The sequence below is a fragment of the Vigna angularis genome, chromosome 10, assembly GCF_016808095.1.
Source record: "Vigna angularis cultivar LongXiaoDou No.4 chromosome 10, ASM1680809v1, whole genome shotgun sequence".
NCBI lineage: Eukaryota > Viridiplantae > Streptophyta > Magnoliopsida > Fabales > Fabaceae > Vigna > Vigna angularis.
In genome coordinates, this window is record NC_068979.1 from 10,794,727 (window position 1) to 10,811,156 (window position 16,430).

Here is a 16,430-nt window from a genome sequence, read left to right on the forward strand (position 1 = left end):
CACACTATTTATTAAAACTAAAAAATAAAGAAAAAAATGCTACAAAAAATGTTGCAAGTATTTTGAGTAAACATAATATTTTTTAAATATATGTTTGAGTTAATAAATTCTTCTCCATCATAACTAATATTACATATTACGAAGTGCTTTATACCCCACCGTCACCAAAGCAATTGCACAGTGCTATAAGCTAAATGGCAAAACTACACCTTGATTATCACCACTCAACCAATCCACTCCACTAAAGATGAAAAAGAAAATCAAATGTATCAAAAAAGGAAAGAATGGCCACCCTAGCACAGAAAACCAAAAAAAAAAAAAAGAGGTAGAAAACCAATCAGAGACGGTGGTGACGAGTTCCCCCGTTTTTGCGAAAGGCAACCTCGGTGTCTAACCCAAAGCCATCGACGCTGCGAACGTGAACCAAAGCGGAGTGGTTGAAGAGTTCGACGAGGGGCTGGATGCTGTAGAGGTCGTTAGCGGAGTACTTATCGGCGCGCCTGGACAACGCCACGTGGAGAACGCACACCCCCTCCGGCTTCAAAGTGCGTTCGATCTCCGCCACGAACCGCTCCGGGTACAGCGCGTGGTCGAACACGTTGGAGAACTCGAAATCAAAGGTGTCGTTGTTGAAGGGTTGGTTGTGAAAGTCACCCTTCACAACAAGAGGTGGGTAAGGAACCAAATCCATTCCCAACGAGTCAAGCACTCCGATTCGCCGCAACGCTTCCACCTCTTGCCCCACTCGCGCACCGATGCACAACGCCTTCGACGTGTTTTGGAGAAGCTTTCTCTCCTTAAGCTCCTCGAAGAACCGCGCAAAGACGGGAATCTTGCGGTCCCAGTCGCGGGTTGTCCATATTTTTCGGAGCCTGGGGTTGAGGGTCTTGTTAAGCTGGCGCTGTATGTAGGTTTCGTAGGAGGAGTAACCGGGTCGGATTCTGAGGTCTTTGTTTGTTACAGGATTATGAAAGGGTTGTTGTTGTGGGAATAATAGGTAGAGGAAGATGAATGGGAGAGAGAGGAAGAGGGAGACGAGGAAGCACCTTAGGATGAATGTTTTTGTGAGCGTGATTTTCATGACCGCATGCATATGATATCTCTCATCTCATAGAGAAACCGATCGTGTTCCTGGTTTTGCTATGTTTGGAAATTCCGAACGTAGCTTCTGCATTGTTTTGGCTTTTGTGGTTTATCGCATGGAGGGAGATGTAGGAGGTGTGTGAGATGAAGGAAATAAAAGAGGTTGGGACAACTGGCTGGGGACCCATGAAAATTTCTGGAAACTTAATCCCAACAGAAGAGAGAAAAGAAAACGAGATTTAAGTAAGTATTTTAAAAAGTAATATATAAATTGAATAATTTAAAATTAGTTTGAATGAAAATTCCTTTACGGCGTTTATAATTACGAAGTGACATAGAGGGAGGCACGCGTGGCGCGTAGAGCGCATGCAGTGAGTAAGGTGGCACCGTTTCTTCTGTTGCTTTTGTATGTTTTTGTTAACTTTAAGCCTGGCTCCAATTTTGTTTTTTTAGTCTTTGTGGAGGTAAAATTATTATTTTGGTGCAATTGTTTTTTCAAAAATTATTAAAATAGATAAATTCTTAAAAAATTATAAAAGCGAGCAAGTCAGGATAACATTATACGACTTTACAACGAAGTACCAAAATGATACGATGAATAAGTCTAATTAATATGATATAATTTTAGTTCAAAATATTTTTAAAATTAAAATTGTCTCAATGTGACACCACTTTAATTCAAAGTATTTTGAATTAAGGTTGTACTATTGTTATATAATTTTTATCAAAATTGAACACATTAACACGTTTTTAGTTTAAAATATATTAAATTAAAGTTATACTACTTTAATATGATTTTAATTTAAAAATACTTTATTTAAAGTGTTGTTAAACCAATATAACTTGTAAATTTTTATAACGTTTTAAAGAATTTGTAAAAGAAAATTGCCACCATGGTGCTTTTGTCCAATAAGACAGAGTAGTATACATATAACGGGTAGATGGAAAAGAGAAAATAAAAGAATTAAATAATTAAAGTACTGATGATGGGTCCAATCTTGGGCTGGAGAAAGCCACGATTGTAGGGTGAGTTTGGAGAGGAAACAAGTGAAAGGAAAATGAATTGACATAGATGATCGCGCTTCATTCACGCAAGGCTAATGAATGATAGTAAAATAGATCTATTCATTCTTCATCATCTGCTTTGAAATTAAAGATATCATAATAAGGTAACCGTCCCATTTAAGTAATAAAATATGAAAAAGTTTGCAAATAAAATGGTTAGACGGCATCACGCGACATTATCAAATTCCAATACATTTCTATCAAACACTTTGTCTGCTTCCAGAATCGACCTCAATAGATTATAACATTTACATTTGATTTGATTTGGTTAACGTTTGCTTTGGATTGCGTTCTGATTCCAAAGTAGGTTTTGTATCTGACTTACGATGAATGAGAGGTCTAACGCGGGATTACTGTCGCAGAAACTCCAATCCAAGTGAAAGTAAAACTATTATATCCAGATTTTTTTTATAACAGGTAAAAATATTTTTTTATGATAGATATTCTGGTGTTATAATTTTAAGAGTTATAAAAAATTTATATTTTTACGACATGAAAACCTGTCGAAATAAGTTGGATTTATTATAGCATTTAAACTAGTAACATTTATAATAAGTTTTTTATGGCAGATTTTTGAAAATTTATTCTAATAAATTTAATTTATTGTATATATTTTTTAATTACATGTCATAATAAATCTAATTTATTATAATAAATATTTAGAGATTTGCTATAATAAGTCTTAATTTACTATTATTTAAAAATTTATCATAATAATTTTTTTTTTCAGATTTATTTTGTTTTATCATTTTTTCGTCGGTTTAATTCCTATTTTGGTCCCACTTTTTATAGGGTCTGTTCAAATTGGTCTTACTTTTTTTCAAAAGTTTACTAAGATCCCACTTTTCACAAAAACGGTGCAAGTTAGTCCTTTTTGGTTACGGCGTTAAAAAACTAACGGCACAGCTGCCCAGCTGGAAGAAAACTGATGAGCTGTACATTTTTTTGTTGACGTGGCACTCTACATGGCAATCACCTTGCAATTGCAACCTTCAACCTCTGCCCCAACTCTCATCCTCCCATATGCCCATGGCGTTCCTTCTCATCACCACCTTCTCCTTCTCCTCCTTCTCTTCCTCCTTCTTCCACCCTTTCAATTCCACCTTCCTTTTTTTCCCAATCTCTCTCTGCCTTCTCAATTCTAACCCTAACCTCACCTCTTTCGAAATCTCCAAACTTCAAAAACCGCAAAATATAGTCTGAGAGAACCATCACCCCTGTTCAAACCCATCAATTATTTTCCACTGGGTCATGCTTTCACTCTCAAATTTCCGATTTTTCTATTTGTTTATCGCCTTACTCCCAAAATGTTTTGTTTGAACAGTTAGAAAAAAAAGAATGGAATAAAATGAAGATTTTTTTTTCCATTTCTCTGGATGGTTAGGAAAGAGAATGGAAAGATTAAATGGTTGCTATTTTCCTCTCAAATAAACAACTTTAAGCAAGTGATTAAATGGTTGCTATTTTCTTTTTGTTTGAGGTGCTGACTATGATTTATGTGTAACTTATTGCTTTCCATTTCAAGTCATTTCCCTTGATCGTTTGTTCTGGTGCATCTAACAGGCAACCGCAGGAAAAAACAAGATGGCAACTCTTGAGAATTTATGGTGTTGCAGAAAAATGTTACTATCATGAAGGTGATTTGGAATGTCTCAGTCTGTTTTATACATCTTATTGTTTTATACATCTCAGCTGGAAGTTCACTGATGTGGTGCAATGATTGCATTCTGTGCTATTGCAACTGTCTGTTCAAAACCTAGAATCATGGTGTCCATGTCTCTAATTTTTTCTTACGTAGGGCCTCAACATGAAAGGCTTCTTTAAGATGATGCAGCATGAATTGAGAGTAGATTTCTACTTGTGTTGTGTGGATATTTACTCTACCTGATAATGATAATAATACGTTTGCTTTAAATTCATAAAGTTATGGTACAATAACAGTTAATGTATGCAATTATGCGTTTATTGCTAAGCTTGACATTGGTTGAATCAGAAGATGAATACTTTTGTTGATAATATAGATTAGGATATCAGTCGTCTCTAATAGAGATAAGATTTTCACTAGGCAATTTTGGCAAGACACAACTTTGACTATGAGTATTGCATTGCATAACATCCTCAATCATAAGAGCAGTCAAAAGCTTTGACTAGATGCTTGGAAATGTGCTTGAAATGCTTCACTTTTGGGAAAAGTTGCTGCTGTAGGCGGAGTGTTGGTGCAGCACCTCGAACCATGCTGGCATTGGCATTACTCCTTCAAGATAATCCATGACAGAGAACCACCTGAGAACACAAAATATGTTCCAGATGGCGAGGATCCTTTTCTGTTCAGGAATTACAAGTTGAAAGATACTTTTACATAGGCTGAAACTTAGCCTTCACAAAGCTCAACAAAAGATGGAAAAATATGCTGACAATAAGAGATGTCATGTGTAAAGAAACTCATTAAAAGAAACTCGGTTATGTTCTTAAATATCTTGTATAGATTGAAGGAACTAATGCTGTGACATACTGCAAGCAAATCCCACACTCATCTTCTTAGCCTACTATGATCTGTCTCTAGTTTGAGTGAAATACTGGCAAATAATATATGGAATGACGAGTTTAAATTATATTGGAGTGATGAAAAAAAGTAAAAAAAAAAAAGATCTGAAGTATTGAAAATGTTAGTTTATTAAAAATAAGACTGCTACATTTCTACATTGACATACGAAAATACGACTTTCTTATGGTAATTAAGTATAAATTTACTGAACTTTTGTATAATAATTAACAATGAGTATATTGTTTTATAGTAATTAAATTGTAATAAAGCATATTTTTTACAACTATTTAAAAACACTTTTAAAAATTTTGGTTCTGAATAAAGTATTCCTATAACTTGAATGTGCGAATGTGGTTCGGAGTGTAGAGTAGTTTTAGGTGAGAAATTGGAGGAATTGTTAGAGAGATAATTTATATCTAACTAAGAAATATAGGTCCCACAAGATGTGTGTGATTATGCAGGGAAAATAGCATATCAGAATAAGGCGATGGCAATGGCGGGAAGAGACGGCGAATAAGGCGATAATAAGATAGAAAAATCGGAAATTTGGGAATGAAAGCGTGACCCAGTGGAAAATAATTGATGGGTTTGAACAGGGGTGATGGTTCTCTCAGACTATATTTTGCGGTTTTTGAAGTTTGGAGATTTCGAAAGAGGTGAGGTTAGGGTTAGAATTGAGAAGGCAGAGAGAGATTGGGAAAAAAAGGAAGGTGGAATTGAAAGGGTGGAAGAAGGAGGAAGAGAAGGAGGAGAAGGAGAAGGTGGTGATGAGAAGGAACACCATGGGCATATGGGAGGAAGAGAGTTGGGGCAGAGGTTGAAGGTTGCAATTGCAAGGTGATTGCCATGTAGAGTGCCACGTCAACAAAAAAATGTACAGCTCATCAGTTTTCTTCCAGCTGGGCAGCTGTGCCGTTAGTTTTTTAACGCCGTAACCAAAAAGGACTAACTTGCACCGTTTTTGCGAAAAGTGGGATCTTAGTGAACTTTTGAAAAAAAGTAGGACCAATTTGAACAGATCCTACGAAAAGTGGGACCAAAATAGGAATTAAACCTTTTTTCGTCTATTTGTAGATCTCAAACAATTCATATAATCATACCAAATAATTTTCAAACAAATCCATTCATTACACAATCCTTCACGGTTTTGTTTATCTATGTGAGATAGAACTTTACTCAATAGCTAATAATTGTAATTTCTAAAGTAATTTTAAAGTGATGATATTCTTATAGTGCTTTTATTATAATGAGTGATTTTTCATTATCATATCAACCATCTGCCCACGTCATCTCTCTTCTCTTCCTTCCAAAAAATTTACAATACAAATCTTTACTTTGAGTTAGTAAGGCTAAATTAGTCAATTAAGTTGATTCGTAAACTATTTTTTTTATCAGAAACGTGTTATTTCTTTTACTTGTATCCTAACTTTTTAAAATGTTATACATTGATAATCTTGTTTTAAGAACTTTTAGTTGAGAAAAAATATATATTTTTATAAATTAAAATTAATATATATATATATATAAGATAATTTATAAAGGTTATATTTCATATAAGTTTTTTATTTTTAAATTTAAAATTTTATCTATAAACAAATTTGAACTTTCACGGATAAATTCATTTAATTCGTTATTATTATTTTTCACATCTAAATATTTTTAAAAAGTCTCTTCTTTTTGCCCGTAATAATAAGATTATATACTACGACATTTTTTTAGCTTAATGACCCATAAATTTATTTTTTGGTACATGTCGGGTCCTACTTAAAAATTAAAAAAAAATAATGTGAACAAACTAAATAAGTTCAACGTAATAAAAAAAGTCATTTTTGATGGATAAGCTACAAAAGATGTTATTCCTATTCGTTCTCCTTCCAAATGTCTTTAAGAGGTAGAAGTTGTGAATCACAAAATTTCACTAACTTACAAAGTAATTGACATAATTATTTAAGCATTATTAAAACTAAAAAGATCATTTTTCATTTATAACCTTTAACTTAAACCATCTATCAAAATATTTTCCCAACTCCCTTCTATTATAATATTATTATTTTTCTCTTGTTTTTCAAATACTTTGTATGGAGCCCAAATAATTTATATGACCTACTACAAGAAATCCTACCTAAACAAGAAAATAATCGTAATTAAAAAAAAATCTAATAACAAGGATTTCATTGAAAACTTTAAAATTTTTGAAGACACCAGGAAAAGACAGAAAATAGAGAAGGGTTGCGGAAGTAGTGTTAAAAATTCAGAATTGACATAACAAGGGTTTTTGGTGGCGAAAAAGGAGCAGATGGGTAATCCACGGAGATCGAAGACGGCGGACGACCTTCATTCGGCGGCGAGGTCTGGGGATCTCATCGCCGTTCAGTCAATTTTGGCTTCAAATCCTTTGGCCGTTAATTCCAGAGATAAGCATTCCAGAACACCGTATCCTCTTCATTCTCGTCTTATGTTTTTCAATTCGTTAGTTAATTCGATTGCAAAGTGAGCGCAACGCGACAGGAACCCTAATAATTAGTTTTCTACAATGTATTGTTGCTGTTCTAGATAACAATACTCTCATTTGATGCTGAATACTTTTCTTTCCTTCTCGTTTTCTCTACACAAGTAGCTGGCATAAAAAAATCATTTTGGCTGGTTGTTTCAATGATATGATTTGTTGTAGCATTTGTTTCATTCATATGCACTGCATATTTTGCTCTCCTGTTTAACCATCCATTTTGAACATCATTATCACCCCCTGTTGTTGAACAAAACTTAGGTCCAGCTTTTAAGGGATTTTAGTAGTCTGATCAGAAATTCACTTCAGTAGCCTATGATAATTTTCATGCAAACCTATACTATATAAATTACTGTGGAAAACTTCAATTGTGACTGGAGAACGACACTACAAAATTTTGTCTGTCATGAGTAACATGATGCTGAAGATGCTATTACACGTTCCTGAGTACAGGATTTTTCATGTAAGAAAACGGTGACGTTGTTTGTTTAATCTGAACCTATGTTGGTGCCATTATTTCTATCCATATCTGCTTTCTTCAGATTGCATTATAGGCAGAATTGAAACAAAAATTTATGTGGGTGAAGTAGTAACTAGTGGTCTGCTCGCTTTACTTCCCACTTTAAATTATATTCTAAAGCAATGTCATGCTAATTAAATACTAAATTTTCATCTAACTTCGGTTAATTGTTTTCAAAACATGTATTCTGGGAACCAAAAACTAAAATAATTAGATGTTTTTTCACCCTGTTCTTCAGTTTTATGGTTAACTCAAAGGAGTGAGTCATTTGGAGTGGTATTGTATGTGGTTAGACATGAGCTTGGTGTGATTTATTTATTTATTTTAAATAGGAATCAACTATACACCTAGGTTCTTCTTTGGAATTCTTATTTGCGTTGCCCTGTGACTTTGTTTCTTTGACTATCAACTTTGGGCAATAGTCTACATTTAGCAGCATTTTCTGGGCAAGCAGAGGTAGTCACTTATCTCTGCAAGCACAAGGCTGATGCTGGTGCTTCTGCTATGGATGACATGGCTGCAATACACTTTGCTTCACAGAAGGGACATTTAGAAGTTGTTCGAGCTCTACTTTCAGCTGGGGCCTCTCTCAAAGCATCTACCCGCAAAGGCATGACTTCATTACACTATGCTGTTCAAGGTTCCCATCTGGAGCTCGTCAAGTATTTGGCCAAGAAAGGAGCAAACCTTGCTGCCCAGACAAAGGCAGGAAAGACCCCTTTGGATCTTGCTAACAATGGAGAAATCCGATCCTTTCTGGAGGAATTTGAGAAGTCAGCAAAGAATGGAGAATTGGGAAAGAAAGATAAAGATAAAGCTGAAGAATTTGATCCCAACACATCTGAATTGGAATTGGAATCGGAAGGTGATTTGAATGCCGAGCCTCCTAATGCTGCTCTTGATGAAGAAAAAAATGCAAGAGAAAAGAGAAAGGGTAATGAAGACGACGCAAGAGTAGAGTCGTCACAACCAAAAAAGGCGAGAGTTAAGTTAAGCCATCTCCAAAGTTCAGATGATACCCAAGAAGAAGAGAACATGTAGGTTGGTATAGGCGCAGTAGAGCTTACATTTTGTTATTGTAATATAGTTAATTGTATCTGATTTGGAATCCGTTTGTTGGGTTACTGGACCAGACTATCTGTAGAGTATTGATAAGAACTTATTCTGGATTAATACAATTTTATCTTGATAGATTAAATTATCCTATTCAGTTTTCACTTGCCATTTCGCTTTTTAGCTGATAATTTGGCTGTCAAACTGATATGCAAGTGTAGAAGTTAGCCTCTCTTCTACTAAACTTGTTCAAAATGTGCTTTTGTATAACAAATTAGTGAATGAAACATATAATATGTGTATGAAACATATAATGTGTATGAAACGATCGAAGACACGACATGCTTAAGCTTTAATTCATAAATGGTTTAATTGTTTTCTTTGTTCCCGGTTTAAAAACTTTGTCCACCATTTTAAAAAGGTTAATGCTGTTTCTGCGTATTTAACGGAAGAGACTTGATTGAGACAAATTTTACTCATGTTTGAACGAAATTGATATTTTAAACCAAGTTTGGACGTAATTGAAACTTGTTTAAAAGGGTGGATGAACTTGACACACTGTAGCCAAATCAGGGACAAAGAAAGTGTAATATCCCAAAAATATAGTATAACTATATTACAATCACATATAATAATATGATAGATCAACTATTTACGAGGACTTTAAGTATTTAAAAGTACAATTATGACAAAAATAACTATAAAATTAAACCTTTCAACCAACAACCTAATCTATTACAAAATTATGTACAAGACTGAATGGTCTGTACTATACTGGTGGGTCTTTTCTTTCCAGAGCTTGTTCCACCGAAACCTCCTCTCCTACTGCTCACACTCATAAAAGGATCATTGCAAAAGATAAACCGAACGACAACATAAGCAAAACAGAAAAGTAGGGTAAACTAGTGTAATTTAATATGCACGTTAACATACCACTCAATAAACAAATAAAACACACAAACACATGCATAAATCATATAAACAAATAATAACCGACCACTTTACTTTAGACAGTCCGGACTGGTATGAATATGTAGCTATGACCGTTCGTGCACTCGTTGTGGTGAAACAGTTGGTCCATCCCAAGCTACCACACAAGGTTAGCTCGTTATCACTCACCTTAGGTCAAGGTAAAACCCCTAGGCTAGGGCCTCTTGCTATTCTCACGACATGCCTCACCATTCTCTACTTGAGAATCGGTAACCATTAGAATGTCAGGATGAACGTCAAGACTGAGCTTCCCATATTCATACCATTACCAATAACTTAGTAACCCATCATTTAGACAATTCCTCCTTGGAATCCTCTTTCATACCATTTGAAAACACAATATTTTATAAATACACCCACACCATTAATCACACCCAGCATGTTTATATAATTAACTTAAAAGAAATTTATAAAGCAATAGTGTAACCCACATACCAAACTAAACAGTATGACAACTTGGAGACCGAATGGTTTCTCACTACCAAAGAACAGGACCAAACGGTACATAATAAGTACGGCTAAAAAGGTGATCGAACACTTATATGGACCGACCACTAAAAGATACCGAGTACAACATAATCGAATCCCAATAGAAAGTCAATTACTAACACAATACCGAACTCTTAAAACAAAACATACACCTCAGACCGGACACTCTGGACCTAGGCAGAATACTCAAATATAACTAATCACTAAATTATCCAAACACTAGAATGATATCTAATACTAGAACTAGACCGATTACTAGAGTAATACCGAGCACTATGACCAGATTGAAAACTATATTTAAACCAAATTCTAAATAATGATGAATACTAGTGTAATAAGGAACACAAATGTAAGACCGAACGCTAGTGTACTACAAAACACTAGTGTAAGACCGAATGCTAGTGTACTACGTAACACTAGTGTAAAACCGAATGCTAGTGTACTACGGAACACTAGTGTAAAACTGAACATTCATTAACTGAAGCTCTAAAGAATCAGTTACAACCGAATAAAAGAAAATACCGAGCGGTCAACACAGAACCCTCAGCAAAACTACGTAATTCTGTAGAATGACTACAAATTATGATAGAACTTAAGTTTACCTAAAATCTACTAATTCTTCCTAATTTTTGATACTTCAGTCTTGTATCCTATAACTTACCCAGATTCTTCATACCAACCATACTCATACCAAACCCAGATTACCCAGATTCACCAATCCAATTCCTCCCAATCCACTTGGCCACTTACTCATAATTATGCAGAAAGATATTCATCACAATCATAACACTTAATTATCCAAACCAATATCACAGAATACATAGTCATTCAATTATACATACATGCAGAATCAACAAACACTATTTTCATACAACATTCACAAATTAGTTAAATTAACTAGCTTCCCTTACCTTTTTGACCGAACAAAACAACGTTTAACTTTTCCAAAAATTGCTTTCTCACCAAAAAAATCCTATGAACACCTATACTTCACCGATTGGTGAGAAACGATCACCCAACAGACCAGAAATGAAGTTAGAAAGAAGAAAAGAGGATTGAAGTATACATGCAACCAACATAACTGTCTTGCATGTGACAAAATTTTCCAGAATACACAAAAACTTAAGAAACGAAACTTACCCGTTCAAAACACACTTGATCGATGAAAGAAGAAGTCCTTTACACCAAGATCACTTAGACACAATCTGATTGTAGATCAGATGAAGTGAGATGAATAAATTTTTAGAGAAAAATTGTAGAGAGAAGAAGGAGAAAAGGAAACTCAATTTTTTGAAGAGAAGGAATGCATGCAAAAAGTTACACGAAATTTCAAAACATTTATTTATATATTACCGTCAAAATCGATCGACCCAATCGCATGCATATACCTATCCTCCTCTACAGAGTCCTTACAGAAAGCAATTAATCCTTAATAAATCTTGTAATTCCTTACCGGGGTTAGTTTTATATTTACGGCAGTATAAAAGTTGTATTCAAGTGAGGAGGGGGCCGACAATAGAAAATATGATTGGAGGTTATAATAAATTAATTATGTTTAAGGTTGAAATAGATTGTTACGTTCGAATTGCAACAAATAGAACACGAGTGTGAGTTTATCTAGCAAATGTGTGGTAATACAAATATAAGAACTTCCTGTTCATCATTTACAAAGATAGAAGCTTGTTTCTATTCTCCAAAACCTAAACTCTTTCATTTTCTTTAGTGATTTTCAAGGATACAATCTAGTTAGAAAATAGAGAACAATGGTAAGTTATTTTTTATATTTTTACTTCAAATTATTTTGGAACTAGGTGTCAGACCTCGGAAATTCAACCCAAAACCCCACCTGTCAATCTCATTTAATACGCCCAAAAACCCTGTCGGATCTCATTAAAACGCACCCAAATCCCCTCTGCGCTGACGCGAGGTGTCGTGAAACGAGGATCTGAAATCAGATAGTGGAATGCAGGTGGCAGCAGAAGAGCGGACGCTCGTTTTGACGTGGGAAGAAAACTGATTTTCTGGAAACTTCCGTCCCACTCTCTTCTGCATGCATCTTCTCCTTTCCAAACTTTGATTTTTCAGTTCTCCTTCTTCTCTCTAGAAACCCTACCTTCTCTCTAAGAAAATTCACCATTCTTCTTTTCCGATCATCATTCAGGCACCTGTTCAGCACTCCCGGCGTAGAGGACGATCGTTTGAACCGATCACTTCAATGTTCTGATACTGGTAAGTCTTCTGCTTCTTAACCGTTCGTTCTGGCCAACATGCAAACCAAGTTCTGGTTTCATGAGTCCTTAGTTTGATTCTGAACCATTGTTGATCTGTTATTTGATTTTGGTTCGTAGAGTAGTTGAGCTGTTAAGGGTAGAAGGAAACCTTAGTTCTTTGGCAAACCAACTTCAGTCAGTAGAACGTTCGTCTACACTAAGAGGTAAGGGAAGCTTATTTAATTTAATTAAATTTGTTGCTGATTGAATTGTCTGAACATTCATTTAGTTGATTGAGTGATTTCGATGCATGATGGTTGACATGATTGTATGGAATGAACGTTCGTTTATTTGGATGGTATGAAATGAAATATGAGTGAATTAAGTGATGATGTATGAAAATTACATGATATGTGTTGTATGAGATATGAAAAATTATTATGATAGGAATTTTATAAAGTTATGAAGTTATGAAGTTATAAGTTAAGAAAAATGAGTGTGAATGTAAAAGATTTTGTAGATGAGATTTTCTTTATGATAAAGTACGTTCGTTATCGAATGGTCATTGACCATTCGGTTTTCCCGAAAAATCTAGTTTAAACGGGATTCTTTCATTTGGAGGGAATCCTAATATAGGACGAGCGCCCTCGTGTGGAAATAATATGTTTGAGCGTTCGGCCAAACATAGTTGTATACGAACGTCCCTTGATAGAGTAATATATATACATTGGTATACCTTAGTCGTTCGTAGTGCTCGGTCTTATACCAAGCTCTCGTACTAATTAGTGCTCGGTCTTACACCAAGCGCTCGTATTCGATTCTTATGTAATCTATATTGATAAAATAACGTTCGTCCAAGTTAATTAACATTTTCTTTACCGCGTTCGGTCATTTACTAGAATACGGTTCCTATAATTTAATTATTATAAATATGATTCTTTAACGTTTTGATGTATCTATATTCATTTGGATCCGGTCTATGATTATTTAATATTCTGACGAGTCTACTTTTATATGACTCGGCCTTAAACCCTATACTTAAATCGTTGTGTGAGTATGGAATTGAATTCACGAGAGTCAATTCATTTAACTGATTCTCTTAATAAATTACGTTCGTTACATATGGTATATTTTTGTACTCGAGATATTTTCAAATCTAAGTAATTTCTCTTGGTCGTATCCCATTCTGGATCGAGGGGCTTTATAAATCTCGTTTCCCTCGTTCGTTCTCAAGGGAGCAGAACGTTCGTTATTTTATATAGTTTGAGAGAATGATGAAAATGGCACCTAACTAAAAGGTTAAAATTGAAGAAGAGTTCTTAAGATGAATTTGAGATTTTGGATTTGAACGAGCGTTCCGGGGAGGAACGACTCTTGGTTGAATATTGAAATTTGGTAAAGTATGACTGTGGCAATGCTAAGCTGTCGGTTCATCCTGATGTTCCGTAAATACTCGTCTTCACGTAGAAGGGGTATGTCATGTGTGGGAACGGCAGGAGGTCCTAGTCCTTAGTGGTACTTTGGACAGATAGGACTAACCTCGGGTGGCAGCTGATGAGAATTTCAGTTACTACATCACCCGGGTGCACGAACGTCGTAGCTACACAGATTCATATAGTCCAGACGGTCGGTCTAGTAGTAGGCTTTGTTTTAATTATATTGTTATCTTTACATGTGTATTGATGTATGAATCATATGTTATTTTCTTGAATTAAATTACATAAGCTTACCTTATGTTTTCCTTGTGTTGTCCGTTTGTGCGTCCGTCTTGTTTTGCAATGATCATCCGTGTGGGTGTGAGCAGATGGAAGCGCACTACTTGAAGAGGCGCTTGAAGAAGAAGTGTTGGGGGACGCGAATCTGGTAGACGTGGAAGTGAAGGCCGAACAGTAGCACGTTCGGTTATTGTTAGAGTTTTGTATGAAGTGACCGTTCGATCACTTCCTTTTCTTTTTGTTAAGTTGATCGTTCGGTAAATTGGCTGTTGTAAACCGTTCGATCTTTGAACTACTTGTTATTGTGCAGTTTATTTTATTCTGTCGAACCTATGTAAGGCCATTCGGCCAAAACCGTACTCTTGTTTAATCTTAAAACTGAATTGACTTATCATTAGTGTAATTATTTCTATAATATGGTTTTGCTATATTTTTGGGATGTTACACTAGGAAATAGAGAATAATGGGTATAATTATTTAGTTTACTTGAGTTGGTAATATTTTACTGTTATACGGTTGGTTACCAATTGGCAATGGACATGTTACAACATGCCAGTGGATATGATTTTAAGTATGATTATAGTAATTTTATTTATGCATCCAAAGAACTCGCTTCTTTTTCAGTCCTCTAATTTGGCTAGCTCCTCAGTGTATTAAAAAAGAATAGTTTTTTTTTTCACAAGCTAGATAATAGAGACAGATGCAAAGCTTTACATGATGTAAGAATCTAACACGAAAGGAGCTATTGATCACAAGCTAGAATAGTCATCACCTGTCATATATCTTTTCTTAACAATCTCTTACGCAAATATTAGTCATTCTTAGGCGTGTTCACGAGTAAGATAAGTTTGAAATTTATTGGCAAAACTTAAACTTGAACTAATCACATTAATTTGGGTTAGTTTAATTGAAGTTTTTTATTATATGCCTTATGTTATACTTAACATTCGCAATAAATAACTATAGCTATTTGTAAAAGTATGATAAAATAATATATATGTTATGAAGTCTTTTTAACTATATATTGATAACTTTCACTTTTTGAGAACAATTTATTTAAATACACACTTTATTTTGAACTGCTATGAAGCTACATTTTTGTTCTCATTGCCAGCTTAAAGATGCATCATTTTAAGGGTTATAATCTCTGGGGGTATCAATTCAATATACTTTGGGGATGACAACATATTCTTGAGCTGCAAGAAGAAGGGATTCCATCATCAAGCTGTTGACAACTTATTCTTTTTTTTTTCACAATACGAATGACATTTTTTTAATTTTTCAATCTACTGAGATAAACTTCAAAATAAAAGCACTTTGCTTGTATAATTACTATGCTCGTTATATTCCAAACACCCAGCATAAGTTAGTTAAAGTACATATAAAATTCTTTCACACCAAATTATTATTCACTCGTTGCCTCTCCTCTCCATATCACCAACCTTTCACTCAATCTAGCGCTCGTTCCTCCCAATGACCGAATCTTTGTGTTGGATGATATATCCTTGATGAATGTTCAATTCACTTCACAAATATTTGATGGCTTTCATAAAGTATGAAATTTTAAATTTTCTCTGAAAGGAATAGATTATTTTAAAATCTCTTCTCAATAAATTTATGAAACAAAACTAAATTATGATTATAATCCAGTAAAAGAATGTAAATTTTATTAAATAATATCTTTATCTTTTAACTGTACAGCCATTCAAGCATCACAAAAGTTTGTCGGTAAAGGCTGTAGCATCTCAATCATTCATTTAAAGCAGACAAACAAAACTCAATTTATTTATTTCTTTTTCTGCCACCACTTTCCTCTCTCGGCTCAATTATTTTGCATAAAAGCAACCCCACTTAATTAAATTCCTTTCAAATCACCACACCAAATATTGCTCTCCATTTCACCAACCTTTCCTTCAATCCATCGCTCGTTCCTCCCAATGGCCGAAGCTTTGTTGGGCTCTGTGATTGAAAATTTGGGATCTTTTGTTCAAGATCAACTGGGAACTTACTTGGGTGTTGAACAACAAATTCAGAAGCTTTCCAACAACAATCTCTATTTGTTAATATGTTTTTTCCCATTCATATGATCATGTTTTATGCTGATAGAATAAAGAAAGAAACTTAATACAAGTAATTAATTAACATTCCAATGGTGTAAACAACAGTCAATCTAATAAACATGTAGACAAGAGTCATAAATATGAAAGAAAAAACCTAAAAGAATATATCTTTATTAAATAACTAAATTAAAAAG

The 16,430-nt window shown here is 34.5% G+C and overlaps 2 protein-coding genes across 2 annotated transcripts; one reads left to right on the top strand and one right to left on the bottom strand.

Moving 5' to 3' along the window:
• Positions 1-93: 93 nt before the first annotated feature.
• On the bottom strand, positions 94-1,320 carry LOC108335176 (uncharacterized). Its single transcript, XM_017571129.2, has one exon. The coding sequence runs from the start codon at positions 1,091-1,093 to the stop codon at positions 338-340; it is 756 nt and encodes a 251-aa protein (XP_017426618.1). The 5' UTR covers positions 1,094-1,320; the 3' UTR covers positions 94-337.
• Positions 1,321-6,893: 5,573 nt separating this feature from the next.
• LOC108335086 (uncharacterized) lies at positions 6,894-8,917 on the top strand. Its single transcript, XM_017571024.2, has 2 exons — positions 6,894-7,126; positions 8,142-8,917. Exons 1-2 carry the CDS (start codon positions 6,990-6,992, stop codon positions 8,758-8,760), a joined length of 756 nt encoding a protein of 251 aa, XP_017426513.1. The 5' UTR covers positions 6,894-6,989; the 3' UTR covers positions 8,761-8,917.
• The last annotated feature ends 7,513 nt before the right edge of the window (positions 8,918-16,430 follow it).

What these genes read in the sequence shown, in the direction of transcription:
- LOC108335176 (XM_017571129.2), bottom strand. Translation starts at nt 1,093, where the DNA reads ATGCATGCGGTCATGAAAATCACGCTCACAAAAACATTCATCCTAAGG.
- LOC108335086 (XM_017571024.2), top strand. Translation starts at nt 6,990, where the DNA reads ATGGGTAATCCACGGAGATCGAAGACGGCGGACGACCTTCATTCGGCG. An exon ending in GATAAGCATTCCAGAACACC is followed by an intron (nt 7,127 to 8,141) that starts GTATCCTCTTCA and finishes TTTGGGCAATAG; the next exon opens with TCTACATTTAGCAGCATTTT.